Source organism: Schistocerca cancellata, chromosome 2, assembly GCF_023864275.1.
Source record: "Schistocerca cancellata isolate TAMUIC-IGC-003103 chromosome 2, iqSchCanc2.1, whole genome shotgun sequence".
NCBI classification, from domain to species: domain Eukaryota; kingdom Metazoa; phylum Arthropoda; class Insecta; order Orthoptera; family Acrididae; genus Schistocerca; species Schistocerca cancellata.
Window position 1 is genome coordinate 206,432,170 of NC_064627.1, and position 25,626 is coordinate 206,457,795.

The 25,626-nt window shown below is 42.3% G+C and overlaps 1 protein-coding gene across 1 annotated transcript in view; it reads right to left on the minus strand.

Annotated features, from left to right (window-relative positions):
• The window catches only part of LOC126161538 (uncharacterized), a 356,858-nt gene that overhangs the window by 22,568 nt on the left and 308,664 nt on the right, over positions 1 to 25,626 (minus strand). Inside the window, exon 12 of the mRNA XM_049917463.1 lies at positions 22,717 to 22,788. Within this exon, the coding sequence (XP_049773420.1) occupies positions 22,777 to 22,788 (12 nt within the window). The 3' untranslated portion in view covers positions 22,717 to 22,776. The remainder of the gene's footprint in view (positions 1 to 22,716; positions 22,789 to 25,626) is intronic.

Below are 25,626 nucleotides of genomic sequence, written 5' to 3' on the forward strand. Positions count from 1 at the left end.
CTTTTCAAATTCGTCCTTACTTCTTACTCTGTTCATTTCTGAACTGAAGCCAGAGTAGTGCAAATTAATGTAACATCTTCAACATTTTACATTCTCTAACCACTCATAAGTAAGAGGTTGATCCCCTTTAGCCTGACATTTATCCACCGTCCCCCTCCCCCTCTTGCCCCCTCCACCTGACCTGTCTCTCAGTTCCTCTTTCTCATCATTTCGAAAGCTAGACATGCTGCTTACTACTTCATAATGTAAACTGATAGATAGTAGCTGATTACTTTGACCAGACCATGGCTTCCTAAAATAATGCCCTGAAATGAGATCCATTCTGTCTGAGATTTCACCAACCAAACCTGGAATACCTTTTATTGCTCTCAATCTCCACAACATCCTCGTCAGACCCTATGCACCCTCCTACCACCACCTATTCCAGCCCTGTAACTTGCAAAACTTATACAACCAAAGGGAGAGCCACCGGAGCAAACTCTACGACATCACAGTCATGAGCTCCGTGTCTGTTTCACCACATGCGCCACCTGAATTCTTCCCCCAGACACCAGTTTCTCAGAACTCTGCAGATGGGAACTAGCACTACAACATGTCCTTGATTCTAGCCTGCCACCTGACCCTAATTTATATGAATTCCTTCCATCTCAGCATTTCTCCACAGTTAACTATTACCTTTCTTCATTCCAATTTAGTTTTTTACTCTTTATTTTTCTGACTTGTCTGTTTGTTGCTGTCTCCTCTCCCACCTCTGTTACATACAACTGTCGTGGGCAAGTGCTGTATCAACTGAGCTATCCAAGCATGACTCACAACCCGTCTTCACAGCTTTACTTAGCTTTTCACTCTTATTAACTTGTGCATGATGTTTTAGTAGTAATCCCTGTCTTGAATATTATGTTGTTTTCCACCTTTAAGCTCTCAGGGTTTCAGATCTCATCCAGTGCAGTCTCCAACAATCAGTCTTTCTGTCTCATCCCGTCCAGTAAGTATCCCCTGACCCGGGGTTCTGGGTTACTTTTCTGAATTGTACCACTTTTCCTAAACCTCTCCAGTCCTTTTCCTTCACCCCTCTTCCATCCCCTTCAACTTTCCACCAGAAGAAGGAGCTACTGGCTCCACAAGCTTGTAAAATTAAATCTTTGTGTGTGTGTGTGTGTGTGTGTGTGTGTGTGTGTGTGTGTGTGTGTGAGTGCACGCGCGGGCACACACGCTCCTTCCATTGCTTGGTGAGTAGATTTTTTTTCTATCAATTTAAGATATATTGTTAGTAATTGTGCACTACTTAAAGTGTTTATATTGGCAAGAGCTATTACTCATAATGGCAGGTTCTGGCCAACCTACCCATCTCTTTATGATTTTGGTGATGTTCTGTTCCTAACTTATCAAAATATGTACAATTTTCTCCTTCTTCCTCCTGTTTATTTGACCAACCAATTGTAAATTAAAAAATTAATTGTTTCAGTTCATATGCTTGTATTACAGTGCCATTGCTTTTTAAATAAACAGTTCCTCTTAATCTCAAGATATTTTGTCAGCTCCAGTTCAATCTGTTTTATCCAGAATAAATTGGCCTGTTCTACAAGAGTCTGATTACTAGATGAGGTAATAGTAATCTCAAGGGCAAATCGGGTAACTATGTAGAAGTTTATTTGTTTTTCAAGGTGAATGTGTCTTCAGATTATTGATGTCATTTACAAACATATATTGTAATTTTTTAGTGTCTGATAAAACTGAGTAATGGAAAAGGAATAAATGAGCATACGGTTTTGGCAATTAAGTCCAATGCATTGCATGTAAATGGCAATATGGGTTGTACCTACTGATATCTTCACAAACTGAACTTGAATCTTGCCCCACTACACAGATGGACATATCTAACAAATCCATAAGCAATGGGCACCCACATGGCACCCTCCTATACCAACCGTTGTGTGGGTTTTGTAGAGGAAACCTTCCTAGACTCCCAAATCCTGAAACCTCTTGTCTGCTTCAGTTTCATTAATATCATCTTCAGGCTCTGGACTCAGGACCAAGACACCCTACTTTCATTCCTTCACAACTTCAACATCCCTCTCATTTGCTCCACTTGGTCCTTCTGAACATAATGTGCCACATACCTGGACATTGACCACCTGTCTGATGGCTCCATCCACACGTCTATCCATATTAAATCTACTAATCATTAACAGTACCTGCCTTTTGACAGCTTTCATCGCTTCCACACCAAAAAAATCCCTCCCATACAACCTGGCCACCTGTGGATGGTGTTTCTTCAGTGGGGAGAACTTCTTTGTCCAGTAAACTGCAGGTCTCATGTGGGCCTTCAGAGACAGGCAAACCTAATCCACAAACAGATTTCCTGTGCAGTATCATTACACACCCCCAATTCTCACACCACACCCAGGAATTGGCCACATAGGAGCAGCCTCCTCCTCAGCGAGTACCACTCTGACTGGAACAGCTGAACCATATCCTTCACCAGGGCTTCAATTATCTATCATCATGCCCTGAACTGAGATTCTCACTCCCTCTAAAGTATTATTCCATAACCCACACATCTTACAGAATATCCTAGTCCATCCCTGTGCCACTACTACTGCCAACCTCTTGAAACAGGGATCATAAACCTGTGGAAGACTCAGTTGCAAGACCTGCCAAATACATCTACCCAGCACTTCCTACTCCAGTACTGCCACAGGCTTATTCTATCCCACCAGAAGCAGGGCCACTTATGAAAGCAACCATGTCATAATCAACTCTGCTGCAATCACTGCTCAGCTTTTTATATCAATATGATGACCAACCAACTGTCCAGCAGAATGAATGGCCTCTACTAAACTGTTGACAAGTACAAAGTTGACCACCCAGTGACACGACATGCAGCAGAGCACAAAATGCTCAATTTCAGAAGCTGCTTCATAATGCAGACAGTCTGGATCCTTCCCACCCTATCACCACCTGCCAATTAAGTCCACCTTCATCGTATGCCGCTTCCACTTGTTGCGACACCCGTGCACCTGTGCCATTCCTCCCTTCCACATCCCTAGCTAGCAAACCAGCTGCCTCCCTCCAAGCCACTAGCTACCAACCCCAATCCCCCTTCCTGGCTCCCACCTATCTTCCCCTCTATCGACTCCATTCCATATGATTCCCTAACCCAATCCACAGGTTGAACTGCAATCCTGGCATTGTGCATCGAACCGAATCGGCACCACGTAGGGGAATAGCTCTGTGTGTGTGTGTGTGTGTGTGTGTGTGTGTGTGTGTAAAGACATACCATGTGATGATAATTCATGCAACAATATTTCAATTCGTCTTACATGCTGCCATAGCCACTCATGGAAGAATTATGCTGAACAAGGAAAAAATAATAATAATCTGAACTCAAAAATTTAAAATAACATGGTCAAACTACAAAGCCTACAAAGATAGCAAATTGTAATTTAACATGTTAAGTGCACAACATTAGCGATAAGTACTTGATTGGACATTTCTTGCCATGCCATGACTGAAGAGTCTGAGTGGGCTGATAATATATTTGTTTCTAATGTCTAGTTTCCTACAAACTAGTGTCTCTAGTCAATTGTTTCTTGGTGGTGGCCCAATAAGCCAAAACTAGTTCAAAATACACAAATATTAGTAGAACATAAAACACAGTTTGTTTTCAGCCTTAAACAAGGCTTAGGTTTTGGGTGATTGTACAAGTAATGTGGAACATGTAACAAAATTTTACAGCAGATTGGGATCTCTTGGGAAAAGTGGACTTTTGGTATTAAAAGAAGGACATGAAAACAATGATACTGGCTTGAGGGCACTTTGATACATTAGAAAAATATCTGTCTGATCAGGAACTATTGTTAAATCACATCAGTGTTAGTAAGCATGATTATTGTAACACTGTTGCTGAATCTTTTACATGAAATTCCTTGTAGGCAGTCAATTTAACAACATAATATCTAAAAACAAAGATGATGTGACTTACCAAAAGAAAGCGCTGGCAGGTCGATAGACACACAAACACACACAAACATACACACAAAATTCTAGCTTTCGCAACCAACGGCTGCTGCGTCAGGAAAGAGGGAAGGAGAGGGAAAGATGAAAGGATGTGGGTTTTAAGGGAGAGGGTAAGGAGTCATTCCAATCCCAGGAGCGGAAAGACTTACCTTAGGGGGAAAAAAGGACGGGTATATACTCGCACACACACACACACACATATCCATCCACACATATACAGACACAAGCAGACATTTTTCCACGTGGAATGTTTCCCTCTATTATAACAACATAATATAGTAGATATACATTTCATCTATTAGTTAACATTTTCATTTGATGTGTTGTTCAGTCATAACTCCAGAGGATGAGACAGATGGAGACTGGATTTATACTGAGGCACATTCATTTCCTGGATAAATAAGTTGCATTGTAAGAGGCATGTGCAAAAAGTAAGTTTACTGTGACCAGAACGAATTCCCATTTTTCATTTTTTTAGTGATACAGACAGATCCCCTGAACAAAGGGGGCATTGCAGGAACATGGGGATGAGGATGATGTTTGGTTTGTGGGGCGCTCAACTGCGTGGTTATCAGCGCCCGTACAATTACCCAATCTTTGCTCAGTCCAATTTCGCCACTTTCCTGGATGATGATGAAATGATGAGAACAACACAAACACCCAGTCATCTCGAGGCAGGTGAAAATCCCTGACCCCGCCGGGAATCGAACCCGGGACCCCGTGCTCGGGAAGCGAGAACGCTACCGCGAGACCACGAGCGGCGGACGTTGCAGGAACATGACAGTATGTAAACTCACATTGTAGAGTCCAGTTGTGTGAAAGATGTTATTAAGAAATTGCACCAAGTGTGGGTCACATGCTGTGATCTGTATGTAAACTTACATTGTAGTGTCCAGTTGCGTGAAAGATGTTAGTAAGAAATCTCACCAAGTGTGGGACATGTGCTGTGATCTACTTCCTATTCATGGAAGGAATAACACCTACTGAAATTTTTTTATGAATCATAATGGTTTACGGCAAAGGTGTTATGAACAGAATGAGTGTGTATAAGTGATGAAGGGAGTTTAATGGAGGCAAAGCAGGTGTTCATGACTAACAGAAGAGTGGAAGATCTTCCATTTTGTCCAATGAGTTGGTGCAAAAAATTCAGGAAATTGTTCATGAAGGCTGCTGATTGGCAGTGGATGAAATTTCTGTGATATTTCCACAACTCTCCAGAACGCTCTTATATGAGACACTCACAGAAATGCAGGGATGCCAGAAACTGCTGAGATGGGGTCCAAACCAAATGGCAGAACAATATAAGAAAAACTGTATCAGTAGGGTTTGCGTTTCTTGAGCAACCTGAATTGGTACATCAGGGTTTTCTGAGCTCTTCTGTGACTGAAGATGATATATGACACACCTAAGACAGACAGACAGATGTCACAGTAGCATCATACCAATTCCCCATCTGCCAAAAAATTCAAAACCACAATTTTGGGTAAAAAAATCATGGCCTCAGTGCTTTGGAATGTTAAAGGTATCATTTTGGTTGAATTTATGCCTCAAGGGGATATCATCAGTGTACAACGTTATTGTAAGACCCCAAAAAACTCAAAACAAGCATTTAAAAGAAAAGATGGGGAGGGGGGGGGGGGGTTGCAGATGAGGGGCATATGCTTGTGGCATGACTGCCCATCCTCACACAGCCTTAGCCACCAAAGCGCTCTTGGACTCATTTCATTCGAATGTTTTGAACAACCCCCCATCCCCTTGACATGGCACCTTCAGATTACTATCATTTCATCTCCCTGAGGAGACACATGTGTGTAGTTAAATTTGAAAACAAAGAGCAGATGCAGAAAGAGGCTCTGAAGTGGGGGAAGGAGCTGGCAGGATAATTTTTTGAGAAGGGCACAAAGAAGGTTGTGCTACGGCTTGTCACATGCATTTAATGGGATGGTGAATATGTGTAAAAATAGTCAGCTAGTATGTCAGCGACATCCTGTAATTCTTTAAAAACACTTTTTTCTAAAAAAAAAATAATATAAAAATCTAGTACATTTACTTCCTAAACATGCCGCATAGTTACAGAAAAACTGAAAGTGAGGCACTTTCAGACTGGGCAGATGTAATCGCCCATAGGAAGTCTTGAGAAACTGCTGGCAGATTCTCAACTTAGCTTGTATAAAACTGGACATGATAAACCTGAATGTTAGGTGCTGGTTACAATTCAGACAGGTTATTTGTAGAAAGTTATAACCATGACTGAAATTACTATACTTCATTACTGCCCATGATCATCACTCAAGAAAGTGCTGTTTTTGTTGTGACACATTGATCTTTCAAAGTGCCGCCGCGCAATTACGCATGTCCTCTACATGCGGCGCTGTCTGCCAGCCATGCAGCAGCAGCGCCACCTAAGCAGCCAGCCAGCCAGCCAGCAGCCGCTAGACTTGGACTCAGTTATAATTTGACTGTTAAAGTGTACACACGTCTTAATCTGTTTACTTGATCTATGACTTTCATGTATTGCGTCTTCCTTGAAATATATTTGTTCAACTTGAAGTTATTACAATGGGCGATGAGGTAGTGATTTTCCTTTTCCATCATTGACCCACCTGTTTCCATGGCTACTTTAGAGCAACTATTGCAAGATCTCATAGAACAGCAAATGCTTCTCACAAATGCGATACATGATTTCGTTGCAGCATCAAATGCGGGGCGTCTCTCATCATTGTCTCTACCTACTTTTCCTCCTTATGACGAGATGGCGGAAGACTGGTCTGATTACGAAAAACATCTTCGACAGCACATCTTGGCATTTCATGTCGAGGATGAACAAACATGTAAGTCTCTGTTCCTTTCATGGATTTCACATCAAATGTATCGGTTGTTGTTGCAATTGGCTCCTTTGAAAGATCCTGCATCTTTGTCCTTTGCTGAAATGTGCTCACTTCTGTCTGTCTATTTTCAAAAGCAAACGCATGTGGTAGCCTCTCGTGTTGCCTTTTATCGTTGTCAAAAAACAACTGAATCAATCCTATCATGCTTGGGCTGCTGAACTTCACAGCCTCAGTAGAAAGTGTCAATTTGTTACTGAAGTTCACAAAGAATCCTATGCCGATTCCATGCTACGGGATGCGATTATCCGATCGGCACCCGACAAAGAAGTTAGGCAACATGACCTTCAGTTGGCAAATCTGACTCTAGATGAAGTCCTATCCATCGCTCAGCCTTTTGAAATTTCTTGTGCCTCTGGAGCACAAATAGAGGCATGGGGTGACGTCAGAGAAATACAACCTCTGTGCGATGTTGACGAAGCCTGTGGCGTGTCCCCTCCGGCTGACGTGGCCGTAGTACACTCCCAAGCACAGCCTCGGCCTAACCGTAAACAAACCTCTAAGAAACTGCAGCAAAACCCACGGCAACTTCCTTCATGTCCGCGGTGTTTTACGAAACATTCACAAGAAGATTGTCCCCAACGTTGGGCCGTGTGTCACAAATGCAAAAAAAAAAGAGTCATGTGTCATTCGTTTGCAAATCCGATAGCATACATGATGTTCATGAACATGACACTGATTCTGATTCTGTGCTGTCTGTCAATTGTACTTCTTCCCTTTCAGGGAAGTTATTCCTCACTGTCCAAATACTTGGTCGAGATGTTCGCACGCAGGTGGATACTGGTTCTGCTGCCACTATCATCAATTCTCAGGCGTATCTTCAGTTGGGTTCTCCAATCCTGTCACCTGTCACTAGGCAGGGACTTACAATACACAGAGGTTTTCTCTCTTGGGACAATTTGATGCTGAGGTATCTTACAAATCTGTCGTTTGCACTGTTCCCATATTTGTGGCCGACCATAGTAACATGGAGAATCTTTTTGGTTTCGATGCCTTTCACATTTTTGGGTTCTCCATAGATGACTCTGTCAATATCATCTCTGATGCTATTCCTTATGTTCAGTTGGATTCCTAGTCGATGACATTTTTGTCCCTTTTTTCTCCTGGGTTAGTCAGTGCAAACGAATTTGAAGCTCATATCATGCTCAAACCCACTGCTCGGCCTAAGTTTTTTCAGGCTCGGCCCATTCCTGTGGCCCTTCGTGATCAGGTCAAATGGGAGCTGGATCATCTCACTGCTTCAGGGGTCTTGCTTCCCGTCACTTCCAGTGAGTGGTCCTCTCCTGTCATTGTTGTTGCTAAGCTAAATGGTGATATTCGTCTCTGTGGCGATTTCAAAGCCACTGTAAATGCTCAATGCCTTATCGACACTTACCCTATGCCTCGACCTGAAGAATTGTTCACCAAACTTGCTGGAGGCCAGTATTTTTCTAAACTTGACCTGTCAGAAGCTTATCATCAACTTCCTCTCGACGCTGCTTCCCGGCAGTTTCTGGTCCTTAACACGCCTTTCGGCCTCTATCAATACCAACAATTGCCATTCGGGATTGCCAGCGCCCCTGCTCTCTTTCAGCAATTCTTGGAACAATTATTGCTCACTGTCCCTGGGTGTATAAATTACCAGGATGACATTGTTGTCACTGGCTCCACCACTGATGAATATCTTCAAAATCTCCGCATGCTTTTTCATGTCTTACAGACTGCCGGTCTTAAGTGTAATCTTCAGAAATCAAAATTTTTTCAGGCGTCTAACACGTACTTGGGGTTTCAACTCTCTTGGGATGGTATTCGTCCGCTTCAGCAAACTGTCGCTGCAATCGATGCCCTTCCTCGCCCTACATTTGTTAAGGAACTGCAGGCCTTCTTGGGGAAAGTTTTTATCGTCTGCTGCTTTGGTGGCTCAACCGTTGCATCGCCTGTTGCATAAAAACGTGCCTTTTCACTGGTCCCCATCATGCGATGTGGCTTTCCAGAAATTGAAGACTATGCTGAAACAGGCCCCGTGCCTGGCTACTTATCGACCTGGCAAACATATTGTTCTTGCCACGGACGCCTCTCAATACGGGGTCAGTGCAATCCTTGCGCACCATTTTTCTGACGGTTCTGAACAACCCATTGCTTATGCCTCCAAAATGCTCATGGATGCCCAACAAAAGTATTCTCAATTGAAAAAGAAGCTTTGGCCATTATTTATGCTCTTCATAAGTTTGGTGTTTTTCTCTATGGATCCAAATTTCATCTTGTTACGGATCACAAACCACTTGTTTCCTTGTTTCATCCATCACCGTCACTTCCCGACAAGGCTGCACACCACCTCCAGCATTGGGCTCTTTACTTGTCTCGTTTCAATTGTGAGATTCATTTCCGGCCGATGGCTCAACATGCGGATGCTGATGCACTGTCTCGCCTTCCCATGGGTTCTGATCTGGCATTCGATAGGGACGAACTTTTGTGTTTCCACCTGGATGTTGCCGAGCAGCGGGTTGTGGATGGGTTCCCCATCACCGGGGACCGGCTGGCGGCTGCTACGGGTTCTGACCCTACTGTCTCCCGGGTTTTATGCTGTATTCAGAAGGGCTGGCCAGATCATCCGTCTGCTAAGACTTCTGATCTGTTGCGGAACTACTACGCTTTGCGTTACCGCCTCACGACTAGGGATGGTGTTATCCACCTTTCCACCAAAAATGCTTCGCCGTGTGTTGTGGTACCTGCATCTTTGCATGCTTCAGTCTTGCGCCTCCTTCACCAAGGGCACGGCTCCTCCATTCCATCCACAGTCAAACGGTGAGGCTGAACGACTGGTCCGCACATTTAAGGCTCAGATGAGGAAACTCTGACTTCTTCTGCTGAAGATGTGCTTCTCCAATTTCTGGCTTCTTACTGTTTCACCCCCATGGGCGACCACAGCCTGGCTGAGCTTTTACATGGCCGACAGCCCCGCACGCTACTTCATCTTCTGTGGCCTTCCACCTCACAGCCGTGGGTGCCTTCGCTTTGCCAGTTCACTGTCAACAACCTTGTATGGGTACGGGGATATGGCAGGTGGCCAAAATGTAGTCCTGGCCGCATCTTACGACACCGTGGCTGATGCCTGTATGAAATCCAGATAGACACAGGTGTTGCAGTGCGTCATTCGGACCAGCTTTGGCCTCGTGTGCCGGCAACGCTTGTTCCAGATGCTGCTACACCACCTTCAGCTCTACCTGACACTCAGGATACTGGAATCTCTCATTACTCACAACGCAGTCCTCTCCCCATCATATCGGTGCCAGCACAAGAACTGACGTCACCCGGAGACGTGCCCATGCAGGAATCAGATGACCATCATCTGTCGGAGCAACTCTACTCACCTCCTTCTCCTACAGATACGGACAAATCACCCATGTCTCCTGTTATAACAACTGGACTTGCCGCAATGGGCAGATTGGTGCACGGGGCCCCAGCAGATTCGACCCCCATGTCTCCTGTCATCTCGACCCGTTATCATCGGGGACACTTCCTTCCGTACGGGAAGCCTCCTCCTCGAGACTTTACGGCCAGTCAAACAACACCTATGGATGTTAGCAATCTACAGGCCACCTCCATCAAGACCTGTGCAAAAAATTAAAAGGGGGGGGGGGGGGGAAGTGTTGTGACTCGCCGATCTTTCAAAGTGCTGCCGCGCAGTTACACGCGTCCTCTATATGCAGCACTGTCTGCCAGCCATGCAGCAGCAGCACCACCTAAGTGGCCAGCCAGCCAGCGGCTGCTAGACTTGGACTCAGTTATGATTTGACTGTTAAAGTGTACAAACGTCTTACTCTGTTTACTTGATCTGTGACTTTCATGTATTGCGTCTTCCTTGAAATATATTTGTTCAACTTGAAGTTATTACAGTTTTTCTGTGCATATCAGTCATCAGATTAAAGATGAAAGCAAATCACATGGGATTCATAACAGTTCCTTAACAACTTTATTATCATACTGTAGACCAAACTGACGCTGAATGTAGATTGAAGCAGAATATTAGCTTAAAGTAAAAAGACATGTCAGGATCAAATCAGAATAGGAAAAGAAGAATTCTGCTTCTAGGTAGCAGTCATGGGAGGGATGTAGGCCAGCAGCTTCAGGAGAAATTAGGTGCAGGGTACCAGGTCACAAGTTTTGTGAAACCAAGTGCTAGCCTTAGCCAGGTGACAGGAAACTTAGGTTAGCTGTGCAGGGACTTTGAGACAGGAGATCAGGTAAATATAGTTGAGGGAGCAGGAAACAGTATTAGGAGTGATCTGGATAAAATAGGAGCAGAAACTGGGTATACAAATTAGGGATTTGTGGAGCTCTTTCAGCACCATGATTGGTCCTGGGTAAAGACTGCTGTAAGGCATGTTAACACTGAGCTGAACAGGATGCTCCAGACACTGGCAAAATCTCATATAAGTGTTGTTCCAGTTGATGCTATTGGTAGATGGGGATATATTACACATGGCCTGCACTTAAATACGAAGGGGAAAGATAAGCTAGCTTCTCTATTAGCAGATACTGTAAGGGGGGCTATAGTCACACAAGGAATGATCACTATGGTTAATGGGGGCAGGCAGACACGTTTTTTAGGTTAAAGCCACAGTCCAGACAGACAACAATCAAGAAAAATAGAGTAAAAGAAGCTTTGTGTACAGTAAATAGGGATAGAACTAAGGGTAGTATCAACTTACTTCATCAAAATGTAAAAAAAAAAAAAAAAAAAAAAAAAAAAAAAAAAAAAAAAAAAAAAAGTAGCTGAGCTGATAGTGTCTTTAGATGATCTCAGAAATAAGAATGAGATTGATATACTTTGTCTGTCTCAACACAATGTAGCTGTGGGGGTGGAAAGTGTCAGTATAAATGGCTATAATTTAGCATCTTACACTTCCAGATCTAGCACGGATAAAGGAGTTGCCATTTACACAAAACAAGAGTATAAATACAAATTTTGTGTTGATCAGCACTTTGAAGTTTGTGCATGTGAACTACAGCTAGATAATGTAGTGTTGATATTAGCAACAGTGTACAGGTCCCCACTAGGAGACTAGAGCTATTCATGAAAAAAGTTGGCGCCCTATTATGTTGTCTGTCTGACAAAAAGAAGAAGCTGTTAATCTGTGGTGATTTTAATGTAAACTTTCTCAGTAATTCTGATACGAAAAGTGAACTAGAAGTGTTATTAATGACATATAGTTTAGAATCAGTGATCAATTTCCCTGCACATATAGCTCAAGATGTAGCACTCTAATAGATAATGTATTTGTACAGCAAGAGGATATAAAACTAATACATGCTTTCCCTGCAATAAATGGATTATCAGACCATGATGCACAGTTGATTAACTTACAAAACCTAGCAGGATGTACAGTTCAGAAACCATTAAGTGAAAGTGTAAGGGTGCTCAACCTGGTGTCTAAAGAGCACTTCAGAGAAAGTTTAAGAAATGTTAATTTGGGAGATGTATATAATGAGCCAAATGCTAATGATAAATGCAACATATTTCTTGATAAATTTATATCTCTTTTTAAACATTGTTGCCCAAAAACAATTACTAAAATTGACACCAAACATTTTTCAAAGAGACCTTGGATTGCTACAGGTATTAAAGTGTCTTCAGAAAGAAAAAGAAAACTGTATGAGTCACCAAGAATTGGTAAAGACCCAGAAGTAATTTTACACTATAAAAATTATTGCAACATACTGAGAAAAGTTGTAAGAAAATCAAGAAATATGTATGTTGGAGATGAAATTAACAACTTGGGCAATAAAATAAAATCGATATGGAATGTTGTTAGAAGGGAGGCAGGAAAAGTAACCACTGGGGTAGGTAGTATTACTATTAAAGAGAATGAGACCAACTTAACCAACAGTACAGAAGTAGCTAATGTATTTAACAATCATTTCTTCACACTGGAGCCTAATGCATTGGCAATCCGGTTAATACCCAGATCCTGAGGAAATTTGCTACAATTTACAATTTTTTAATAAGTTTACTAATGCATTTATCTCTTTAGGCAGTATATCAGCTTAACCTTCCATCCTCCCTCTTTATGAATATGTATATGTTTAGCACAAATAAATTCTACAGGGATTTGTAGATATTAATCTAAAGATACTAATTTTCATCATTTTTATTTTTCACCTAAGTGGACAAAATTTTCATAAGTTGTAGGGAGTAGTAGGCTATTGATTTAAAATCACTTGTCAGCAGGAATACTAAATGCTTCATTTATAGGTGAAGTGTTTTATTGTGAAATTTTTTTCTCATTTTTACAAATTAGAAAACTTCACTCAGGTATGAAATATTTCAAAACACTTGCCAAACACAAAGGCCTGTGTTACTGGCCTACAGTAGTATCTGGTCTGTTTCCTCACTACCTTTCATGCAGCTTTCCCTTGTTCCCAACAGACCTTGCATCTTTTAACTGGATTTGTTTTCTTTCCTGTTGGTGGCAGTTTCTCAGGAAAATGACACACTGTGAGTCTGTTTACTCTAGCAACTCCAGATGCTGAATGTGTGTCTTTATTTAGTTCCACTCTTCCTCTTCTGGACCAATTACTTTGCTAATTTACAGATAAAATCTGCTAATGCAAACTTTTTTGATAGTTTGATATTGTAAATAATGTTGGCATTCACAACTGCCCTCATAAGAATATGGAAGAAAATCTTTTTCCACCATTTTACAGTCTTTTGCTGGAAGGGATAGTAACTCATCACCTAGACTCTTCTGTCAACACCTGTTTTAGACAAGTTGTAGTCTAGTACAACGTCTGGATTTACTACTTCAACATATCTACTCCTGGATTTTACACTGACATCCAAAGCAGTCATCTTATGATGTGCTGCCTACATAATTACATCACATTTGTCTTTCCACTTGAAGCAGAAAAGGTGCCTTTTGCGATGAAATGTCATTTCTCCTTTCATTAGTTTTTGATTTATTAGATCTCTAGGCAAACCTATCCTGTTCTTCATCACAGTTCCAACTCCCAATGTATTTCTTTCCCATAGTATCCAAGGACTGCAGGACTTTTTCTCTGGTTTGTCTTTCATATAAACACAGAATCCAATTATTCCTTGAAAAGGACATATTGCTTCATCCACAGTCAGATTTTGTGATGGATAAGAGACTTTTCTGCATCTTTCCGTGAAGAAGTCCCAAACAGGTCTTATTTTATGCAGAGGGTCATGGCCTGGTTCTTGTTGAGCTATCCACTGTGTTCACATGCAGCATCATAAATATGGAAAAAAATCAGTTTCATGACATTATCTGAAGAACAAATGATGAAGCAAACACAGTGTCTTCAGACCAATATTCCATAAGTTTAGGTTTCTTTACAACACACATATGCAAAAAGATTGCAAGAACTTGATATACTTCATGTATCCTCCTGCTCTCCATTTCTTCCACAAAGATTTTGGTTTGATTCCATTTTGAAGGTGAAGTTCAGAAATAGTATCAATAGCATATATATTTGTCTCTGAATTTACCTTTAGAAACATTCTGTGATCAAAAAATTACAACAAACAGTCTAGTTCTGTTGATAATGTATCGACAGGAACCTGAGTTCCACTCGTTTCTTCAAACAGATGTAATCCAGGGAGTGCATCAAAATGACACCATTCGTTATGAAGAGAGGCTGTTGAACTAAATGATAAATCTGACTAATAAAAACTTGTGCATTAGCTTCTCACTACCATCATTTTCTATCAGCAGCATAGTGTTCACTCTCCAGCTCGTGAGTCACTGTCATCTTATGAAAATTCGCCAATATCTTCCGAAAGATCATCAAGTTCTGAGTCATTGTTCATGTGTTCTTCAATCTCTAAGTTTGACAAGCAATGTCTGTCAGCCATATTCACTATTTATATGTTTCTACGCATGGGAAGGATGCACACAATAGCACAACATGGCAGCTGACATAGAACAAAAAACCTTCAACAATATTCCAAGAGCACGTGCAGTTCATGTAACACTGGTACCATTCACGAGAGACTGGCATGTGCTGGCCAGTATTTGATCGTGTGAACCATGACACTATTTTACAGAAATTAAAATTCTAGGGCATAAATGGAACAGTATATTAATGGTTTAAGTCATATCTACAGAACAAGAAGCAAAAAAGTTTCTTTATATGGTTTAAGTGATTTAAGGAAGTTTGCCACTTCATCTAACTGGAGTGAAATTACATTAGGTGTTCCACAGGATTAGATCATGGGTCCCCTTCTGTTCTTGATATATGAGAATAACCTCCCTTCTTATCTGAAACAAGAAGCTAAACTGACACTGTTTGCTAATGATACAAGCTTCATTATTAATCGAGTAAAAAAAACTCCAATTGAAAATGATACAAATAATGTATTTGGAAAAGTTATTAATTGGTTTTCTGCAAATGGGCTTGCTCTGAACTTTGAAAAAACACAGTACATCCAATTTCCTGCTGCAAGTAGTATCGTTTCTTCAATAAATATAACACATCAACAGAAATCAGTGGCCAGGATAGAGCAAATTAAGTTTTTGGGTGTACATATAAATGAGAACCTTAATTGGAAAATTCATATTTTGGATCTCCTAACATGACTAGGTTCAGCAACTTTTGCAATCAGAATAATTGCCTATTTTGGGGATACAGGAATTAGTAAGCTAAGATACTTTGCATACTTTCACTCTCTGATGTCATACAGAATAATATTTTGGGGTAACTCAACACTTAGGTAAAAAATATTCACTGCTCAAAAGAAAGTGGTTAGAACGATGTGTAGGGCTCATAGATCTTGAAGGCATCTGTTTAGAAGGTTAGGAATTCTTACAACAGCATCACAGTACATTTACTCAGTAACAAAATTTGTTCTCCACAACATGGACCAGTTTAAAAACAACAGTGACCTTTATGATTATACTACCAGAAGAAAGAAAGACTTACACTATCCTTTACTTAACCTATCTTTGGCACAGAAAGGGGTAAAATATGCTGCTGTAACACTTTTTGATAAATTACCAAATGAAATAAAATGTCTGATGGACATCAGTAATAGTTTCAAAAATAAACTGAAATAATATCTAATGAAAATCAAACAATGGAAAATCCAGGATGGACTGTAACAATATTATGAAAAGGAAAACTACTTGCCATATAGCAGAGATGCTGATTTGCAGATAGGAACAACAAAAAGACTGTTGCAAATAAAGCTTTTGGCAAGTAAGGCCTTCGTCAAAAATAGATTTCACACACACACACACACACACACACACACACACACACACACACACAAACACACACACACACACACATACACACAAATGCACTCACACACACATGACTGTAGTCTCAGGCAACTGAGGCCACACTGCAAGCAGCATCACCAGTGCATGATGGGAGTGGCAACTGGGTGGAGGTAAGGGGGAGGCTAGTTGGGGAGGGGGAGGGATAGTAGGGTAGGGGTGACCGACAGTTAGCTGCAGGTTAGACAGAAGACAGGTGAGCGGTGGGGAGGGGGTGGGGGGTGGGGGTGGGCAGCAGAAATGGAGAGAAGTAAAAAGACTGGGTGTGATGTTGGAGGGCTGTGTAGTGCTGGAATGAGGACAGGGAAGGGGCTGGATGGGTGAGGACAATGACTAACGAAGGTTGAGGCGGGTGAGTTATGGGAACATAGGATATATTTCAAGGAAAGTTCCCACCTGCGCAATTTAGAAAAGCTGGTGTTGGTGGGAAGGATCCATATGGCACAGGCTGTGAAGCAGTTAGTGAAATGAAGAATATCATGTTTGGCAGCGTGCTCAGCAACAGGGTGGTCCACTTGTTTCTTGGCCACAGTTTGTCCGTGGCCATTTATGTGGACAGACAGGTTGTTGGTTTTCATGCCCACATAGAATGCAGCACAGTGGTTGCAGCTTAGCTTGTAGGTCACACGACTGGTTTCACAGGTAGCCTTGCCTTTGATGGAATAGGTGATGTTTGTGACCGAACTGGAGTAAGCAGTGGTGAAAGAATGTATGGGACAGGTTTTGCATCTAGGTCTATTACAGGGGTATGAGCCATGAGGCAAGGGTTTGGGACCAGGGGTTGTGTAGGGATGGATGAGTATATTGTGTAGGTTCAGTGGATGGCGGAATACCACTGTGGGAGATGTGGGAAGGATAGTGGACAGGACATTTCTCATTTTGGGGGGTCCACGAGAGGTAGTCAAAATCCTGGTAGAGAATGTAATTCAGTTGCTCCAGTACAGGGCAATACTGAGTTACAAGGGGAATGCTCCTCCGTGCCTGGATTGTGGCACTTTGGGAGATGGTAGGAGCCTGGAAAGATACGACAGGGGGAGATCTGATTTTGTACAAGGTTGGGAGGATAATTACAGTTTGTGAAGGCTTCAGTGGGACCCTCAATATATTTCAAGAGGGACTGCTCATCACTGCAGATGCAATGTCCGTTGGTGGCTAGGCTGGATGGAAGGAACTTCTTGGTGTGGAATGGGGGGGGGGGGGGGGCAGCTGTCAAAGTAGAGGTATTGCTGGTGGTTAGTAGGTTTTATATCGATGGAGGTACTGATGTAGCTATCTTCGAGGTGGAGGTCAGCATCTAGAAAGGTGGTTTGTTGGGTTGAGTAGGACCAGGTGAAGCAAATGGGGGAGAAATAGTTGAGATTCTGGAGGAATGTGGATAGGGTGTCCTCACCCTCAATCCAGATCGCAAAGATGCCATCAATGAATTTGAACCAGGTAAGGGGTTTAGGATTCTGGGTGTTTAGGAAGGAATCCTCTAGATGGCCCATGAATAGGTTGGATAGGATGTTGCCATGCTGGTGCCCATAGCTGTACCCCAGATTTGTTTGTAGGTAATGGCTTAAAAGGAGGAGTAATTGTGGGTGAGGACCTTCCTGATGACCAGGAAGGAGGTTGTTGATTTGGAATCTGTTGAGTGTTGGGAAGGCAGTGTTCAATAGCAATAAGGCCATGGGCATTAGGGATGTTATTGTGAAGGAGGTAGCATCAATAGCGATGAGCAGGACATCACATGGTAAAGGGACAGGAATTGTGGAGAGCTGGTGGAGAAAATGGTTGGTATCTTTTATATTGAAGGGTAGGTTCTGGGTAATAGGTTGAAGATGATGGTGTACAAGAGCAGAGATTCTGCCAGTGGGGGCACAGTAACTGGCCATAATGGGGCGTCCTAGGTGGTTGGGTTTATGGACTTTAGGAAGCATGCAGAAGGTAGGAATGGGGGGAGTGGTAGGGGTGAGCAGAGAGATAGACTCTGGGGAGAGGTTCTGGGTTGGGCCTAAGGAATTGAGAAGTGACTGGAGGTCCTGCAGGATTTCTGGAATGCGGTCTCTGTGGTTTGTAGATGGAAGTATCTGACAGCTGGCAGGTCCACAGGTGGATTATAAGGTTGGGATCAGTTTTTAGATGGTGGACTGCGGTTTTTCTGCGTATCTAAGGTTAGTTTGCATATTGACAGATTGGGGAATGATGGTGAGGCAAGATTCAAGGTTAAAAAATTCTGGAAAGTTAACATGGGCTGATTTGGGGGCAGTGGGGGTGGATCATGGTGGATGAAGAAGTGAACTGAGTTAGGCAGGCTTCAACATTGGTCTTTGTTTGAGTCTGATTGATAGGGGTGGTGGTGAAAAAGTTTTTCCACTGTAGGGACTGGGAGAAGGAGAGAAGGTCTTTAACAAGTCCTGAATGATTGAATTTGGGAGTGAGGTAAAAGGTGAAGCCTTTGGAAAGGACTGATATTTCTGTGGGGTTAAGGATTCTGGAAGAAAGACTCATGACTGTGTTATGGGTCTGTTTAGGTTCTGGATTCTGTGTGGTGATGGGAGAGAGTTTAGGAGAGTGAGGTAAATGTAATAGGTCTGGGATACAGGGTTTGTCAGACAGGGAGCACCGTTGGGGAGGTTTGGAGGTCATTGTAGACGTGGTAGACAGTGGCACTCCAAGGCAGGAGTAGGAAGTGAGCAGGGTGGAGAGCTTGTTGAGGTGATGTTGTGCACATTGCTCTAGTTCCTGGAGGGCAAGAGTTTCAATGTGTGTTATGGGTTCCAGAAATTTGGGATTGCATAGCACGAGAATTTTGTGGATTAAGAGAGGGTACTGCATGGAGGTTTCAGCTTGGTTGATATGGTTTTGCAGGACTATGTTGGTGAGGACTAAGGATTGGCAGAATCTGAACGAGTGGAGGTCATTGGGGAAGGAGGGGTGGCAGCAGGAGATGGGTAATTTGGGGGGATTCCATGAGCCAAACAATGATGCAGGGACAGTATGTGAGACTGGAGTATAGCTAGTGATAAGGAAACTTTTCTGTATTAACACAGATGGAAGGAGCAAGGCTCCATGGTGGTGGAAAAAATGTGAAGAAATACATAAACAATGTAGAATTATGCCCAAAAAATCGCAAAAATACATCCAAATGCATGTGGAAAATTATGAGAGGGTTGAAATGGAAGCAAAAGGGGGAAACAAGATGAAATCTGAGGGAGTCAATGATAGCGAACGACAAAAACTCACTAAAATTGGCATCAAGTCACAATGAGATCAAAGAAAAGATATAAATAATAATAAAAAATGTACATTTTACTGTGGGTAGCAGGCCTGAGGATGGATGAGTATGAAGAAAGAAGACAGCAGATGTGAGTGGATGAAGTAAAATCAGTGGGTGCAAACTGGGACAGAATCAAAGAAGAGTGGGGGGTGAGGAGGGGTTCGTAGGATGAGATACAAGATCATGTGACACCAGAAATGTGCCGGAAATAACACACAAAAATACAGAAGAGTGACACATGGAGAGTGATCAAAGGTATAGGATTAAGGATATTGGTAGGAGTAATGTGGGATGTAAGATGCTGCACCAACAATCAGTGTGTTCTTGTAGCTGTCTATTGTGCGTGGCTGAGACAGTTGATGCAGTGTGGTTCGCAAGTAGAGTGCACAGTGTGGTTTATAAGGTGAGAAGAGAAACATAGGAATGTAGACAAAGAAGGATGGACATTGAGTATAGTGATACATTAGAAAATAGTAACAAAGGAAAACAGCACTGGGTTAAGATCGAAGAAAAGCCGTCAGGCAAAATCAAACAATGGAAAATCCAGGTTGGAGTGTAGCAATATTATGAAAAGGAAAGTTGCTACTCATCATATAGTCTAGATGTTGAGTCGCAGATAGGCACAACAAAAAGACTGTCACAAATAAAACTTTTGGCCAGCAACTCACACACACATGACTGTAGTCTCGGGCAACTGAGGCCACACTGTGAGCAGCAGCACCAGTGCATAATAGGAGTGGCAAGTGGGTGGAGGTAAGGAGGAGGCTGGGGCAGGGAAGTGGAGGGATAATAGGGTAGGGATGGTGGACAGTGAAGTGCTGCAGGTTAGATGGCGGGCAGGTGAGAGGTGGGGAGGCAGGGGAGTGGGCAGCAGAAAAGGTGAGAAGTAAAAAGACTGGGTATGATGGAGGAATGAGGGCTGTGTAGTGCTGGAATGGGAACAGGGAAGGGGCTGGATGGGTGAAGACAATGACTAAAGACAGTTGAGGCCAAGGTTTACGGCAACATAGGATATATTGCAGGGAAAGTTCCCACCTGCGCAGTTCAGAAAAGCTGGTGTTGGTGTAAAGGAACTAGCCTATACAGCACAGGCTGTGAAGCACTCACTGAAATGAAGGCTGTCATGTTTGGCAGCATGTTCAGTAACAGAGAGGTCTACTTGTTTCTTGGCCACAGTTTGTCACTGTGGACAGACAGCTTGTCGGTTGTCATACCCACATAGAATGCAGCACAGTGGCTGCATCTTAGCTTGTAGATCACATGATTGGTTTCACAGGTAGCCCTGCCTTTGATGGGTAGGTGATGTTTATGACCGGACTGGAGTAGGTGGTGGTGGTGGTGGTGGTGGTGTGAGTATGTATGAGACAGGTCTTGCATCTAGGTGTATTACAGGGGTACGAGCCATGAGATAAGGGATTGGAGAAGGGGCTGTGTAGGGATGGATGAGTACATTGTGTAGGTTCAGTGGACGGTGGAATACCACTGTGGGAGGAGTGGGGAGGATAGTGGGCAGGACATTTCTCTTTTCAGGAAGCAACAAGAGACAGTTGAAACACTGGCAGAGAATGTAACTCAGTTGCTCCAGTCCTGGGTGGTACTGAGTAATGAGGAGAATACTCCTCTGCTACTGGACAGTGGGATTTTGGTAGATGGTGGGAGACTGGAAAGATTAGACATGGAATATTTGATTTTTGTACAAGGTTGAGAGGGTAATTACAGTCTTTGAAGGCTTCAATGGGACCCTCAGTACATTTCGAGAGGGACTGCTCATCACTGCAGATGCAATGACCGTGGCTGGCTAGGCTGTATGGAAGGGACTTATTGGTGTTGAATGGGTGGCAGTTGTCAAAGTGGAGGTATTGCCGGTGGTGAGTATGTTTGATATGGTCGGAGTTACTGATGTAGTCATCTTTGAGGTGGAGATCGACATCTAGAAAGGTGGCTTGTTGGGTTGAGTAGGACCAGGTGAAGCAAATGGGGGAGAAGTTGTTGAGATTCTGGAGGAATGTGGATTGGGTGTCCTCACCCTCAATCCAGATCGCAAAGTTGCCATCAATGAACCTGAACCAGGTGAGGGGTTTAGAATTCTGGGTGTTTAGGAACGATTCCTCTAGATGGCCCGTGAATAGGTTGGCATAGAATGGTGCCATGCTGGTGCCCATAGCCGTACCCCAGATTTGTTTGTAGGTAATGCCATCAAAGTAGAAGTAATTTTGGGTGAGGATATAGTTAGTCATGGAGACTAGGAAGAAAATCATATCTCCTTGACAACTCCTTCTATGCCACAGATGAATTCTTGAATAGGAATAAATAAATCTGTAGATGTAATTCATGTATTTTGTGCCATTGAAGGGAATAGGGTAGGAAATAAAATTTTTAAAGTTAAAAAAAGGAACCTTCATTCACGTGTGATTTCTTATGCACTTCGCACATTCCACATCATAATGATTACCGTGAAACTGATCAATGGAACCTGTAACTAACAAACTAACTAGCAAACTAACTGATTTCTTCCCATTCTGTACCTTGTAAATTTGTTTGAAGAGTAGAACTTTTCATCAAACAGGAAGTAAATATCTCCATAATTAAGTATTTTGCAGAGTGAGACTAAATCTTCATTCCTAATGTACTTGACAGAATATGTGCTCATTATGTTCTGACATCTGTGTTGATCGATGGTAAAGACTCCAGAATATGATATTTAAGTCATTGTGTCAAATGAAAACTAGCACAAAGCCATTGTCTTTAACAATGGTACCTGGATAACAAAAAGCTTTATGGAACCTTTGAAAATATACTAATTCCTTAACTGCCAAATCCAAAGGTGCCAAGTGGTACTTTTACTTCTCTTACTATGCCAGACTGTCAAACAGATTTTATATGACACAGCCAGTATTCAATTTCATTGCTTACCGAACTGATATCTAGTGTCTCCTCTAACTAAAGTAGCGGGTGCTTTGATAACAATGCTCCAGGATGAAAAGTTATAATGAAGATATTTTCTAATTGTTTTTTATGAACTTTTTTAAGCCATTCTTGTATTGATGTGACATACCTACCAAAATATAATTTGTAAACCACAGATTTTAACAAATACAATGAGAGGGTCACAGGCACAGCTCATACAATACGGGAACAATTAGTTTAAAATAATGTAGTTCCTGCTATGAATCTATGAATAGAAAATTCTGAGTTTTGTGGCAGAGACAGATGCAGATTAATGATTAAATGCATAAGAAAACTTGATAATGTAAGAAACCTCACTTACTTTCTGCAAACAACAACAAAGTGGCTGCTTCTTCCCACACCTCCTTTTCGTTGTAGATTTTCATCCTGTTAACTACGGAAACAAAATATTTGAAATAGTTTACATAATCAGGAACAAATATGTAAATGTAACTTGCTACTTGCATATGTTCAGGAAAATAGCCAATTATAAGGAGCTCCTTCATGTGAATTATAGCCAGGTTTACAGTAGGTGAAGTCATGCACCAGTGATTGTTGATGTAGGAGAGGTCTTTCTCTCTGTAAGCTGTAGTATGTAACACCTCCCCCCCCCCCCCCTCCCTACATATACATATATATTCATTTTGCTATAGTTTACTATACACTATCTGATCAAAAGTATCCAGACACCTTTTTAATGGACATTAATATGAGAATGGTCCATTCTTTACCTTTATGAAGGCCTGAGCCCATACTTCCTTAAGAGCCATAACCAGAGAAGCTAGCAATATTGGACACTGGGGTCTGGAGTGAAGTCAACATTCTAACTCACCCTAAAGATGTGCCATTGGGTTCAAGAAGAACTCTGGGCAGACCAGTCCATTTCAGGAACACTGTTGTCCACAAACCATGGCCTCACAGATGCTGCCTCATGACAGAGAACATCGTCATGTTGATACAAACAATCATAGCTTCTGAACTGTTCCTCTATGGTACACAGTGCTGTAAAATGTTTTCATATCCTTCTGCACTTGCCATTTTCTTAAGTGTGAAAAACACCTCCATACTGTAACACCACCTCCTACGATTTCATTGTTGGTGTTGCGGCAGGTAACATGTTCTCCAAGCATTCACCAAACCCAAACCATTCCATCGAATTTCCATAGGGTATAGTGTGATTAATCACTTCAAATCATCTGTTTCCAGCCATTCACTGTCCAGTGGCATTGCTCTTTATACCACCTCAAGTGTGTCTTGGCATTGACTTGTGAGGAAGTGCTCAGCCATTGTGGCACTGGTTAATGATTTGGAATGGTCCCAGCATTCAAAGTGCCATCGTCCCTGCATGGCTGCCATGCACCATTCATTTTGGGGACCAGATACAGCGAACTCAACCATGTACCACTAGATGGACATATTATCCCTTCTGCCAGCATAGTATCAAACTCAGCCTTCACTATGGCATATCTGGTCGAGGCCAATCGACTGGGCCTACACGAAGTGAGGTGACCCATAGTGGTATTAATGTAATGAGTAGTATTGTTGCATACCTGCTGCAGAGCCCCGGGAGGCCTGGTAACTGGCGGGAACTCGTCGAGTAGCTCAGTGAACTCTCCTGCCACCATCTGGACAAGCTTGACATTGCAGTTGGCTGGGTGGTATTGGTATCAAGTCACTGACAGTCCAGTGACTGCATCTACAGGCACGCGTTGGCGATGTCAGGCAGCAGGTAGTAGTGGGTGTGTAGGTCTGCTCTGATGATCGGTTCTGTTATGTCAGCGACAACTAATTTCCCCAGATCTAGTTCCATAAGCTGTGTACTGTATGTTCAAATATCAGAATTATTGGCCTCTGTCAGCTTGAAGGTGGTGATCGGGCGATATTAATGTTCTTTTTCCCATGGCAGAATCCTTAAATCTGAGCCAGTATCTATCAAGAATTTGCTTCCTGACTTACAGTTGGTGAGATACAGGCAGGAAAAGGGGCTGACATATGCATTCACTGTCAATGATTACTTTTAGCACTGTGATCAGTGAGGGGTTTAGACAGTGTCAATTTTGCTAATCAAGCCACTGTTTAATTGTTGCTCCAGTGGCATAATTTTTTTTTGAAAGCTTGTCACAATCAGGTTTTGTTTCTGTTGTGGAGCAGTAGCACATAATGACAGCATCAGATCCAGAAGTGGACACACAGCATCTTGTATCCTGTCAGCCAGCATGGCCATTTTGTTAGAGGACATCTTGGTTTGAGAGTAATTAAAGCTATCACTTTTGCTGGCAGCCTACTGCTCCATATTGTACGTAGTGGTGCATTTGGCAAGCTGTGAGTGTCCATTTTGGTTCTTAAGTGATGTAAATATTGTGAGGGTTTCTTGTCACTGACATCATCTTGTGTGAGTACCTGTCATACTCTCTCCTCTGGAGAGGAAGACACCCAGCTTATTAGTTCTGACTTCAGTTTATAATATGCGTCCACTTCCATTGGTGCTGTTATTACATCTTGTACTTCTGCTGTGGATCTTTCATAAAGTTGACTTACCACCAGACCAAATTTGTGCTTGAACATAAAAAATTTGCTTCCCCTTGCGCAAACCAGAGAGCCAGATTAGTAGCCCAGAATGGTGCAAGTCATACACCCAGTCTTGATGTGTTATGCATTTCTTTATTCAGCATTTTATTACTGCAAATCAATGCTTTCACATTGTGAACTGTTTGTCTGGGCCACTATCATGTTGGGGTCACCATTGAAGCTTATCTCATAGGGTAGGAGACAGCCACTAAATTGCGTGCGATACATGGGTGTACAGCATGCGGTGAATGCAAGCTTTATTCTTTCTTCCATATTTAAGAAACTCTCATCTATATAAAGGAAAGTCATGTACGTTGAGAACAGAAACATTTATAGGAAATGAAAAGGGATAAGTAAACTTGTCACTATGACAGGTAACAACAGAATAATAATATTGAAAACTAAAACCACAGGTTCAATAGTGTCTCTTCTTAGGCATGGAATAAGAGTGCACATCAGCACCCCAAGTGGTGAGTGCGTGAACTTCTTTGACGTAACTTGTTAATCAGCTGGTCAGGCTGCTGAACGCATGATCTCTGCTGTCGTCACTGGTCTTTCACTTGACAACTATGGATGGGGGTAATTTATGTTCATCTACTGTGAAAGAATGACAGACATCTGCCGTTTTTCACTCTTGATGTAAAGATACTTGTATATTTATTTC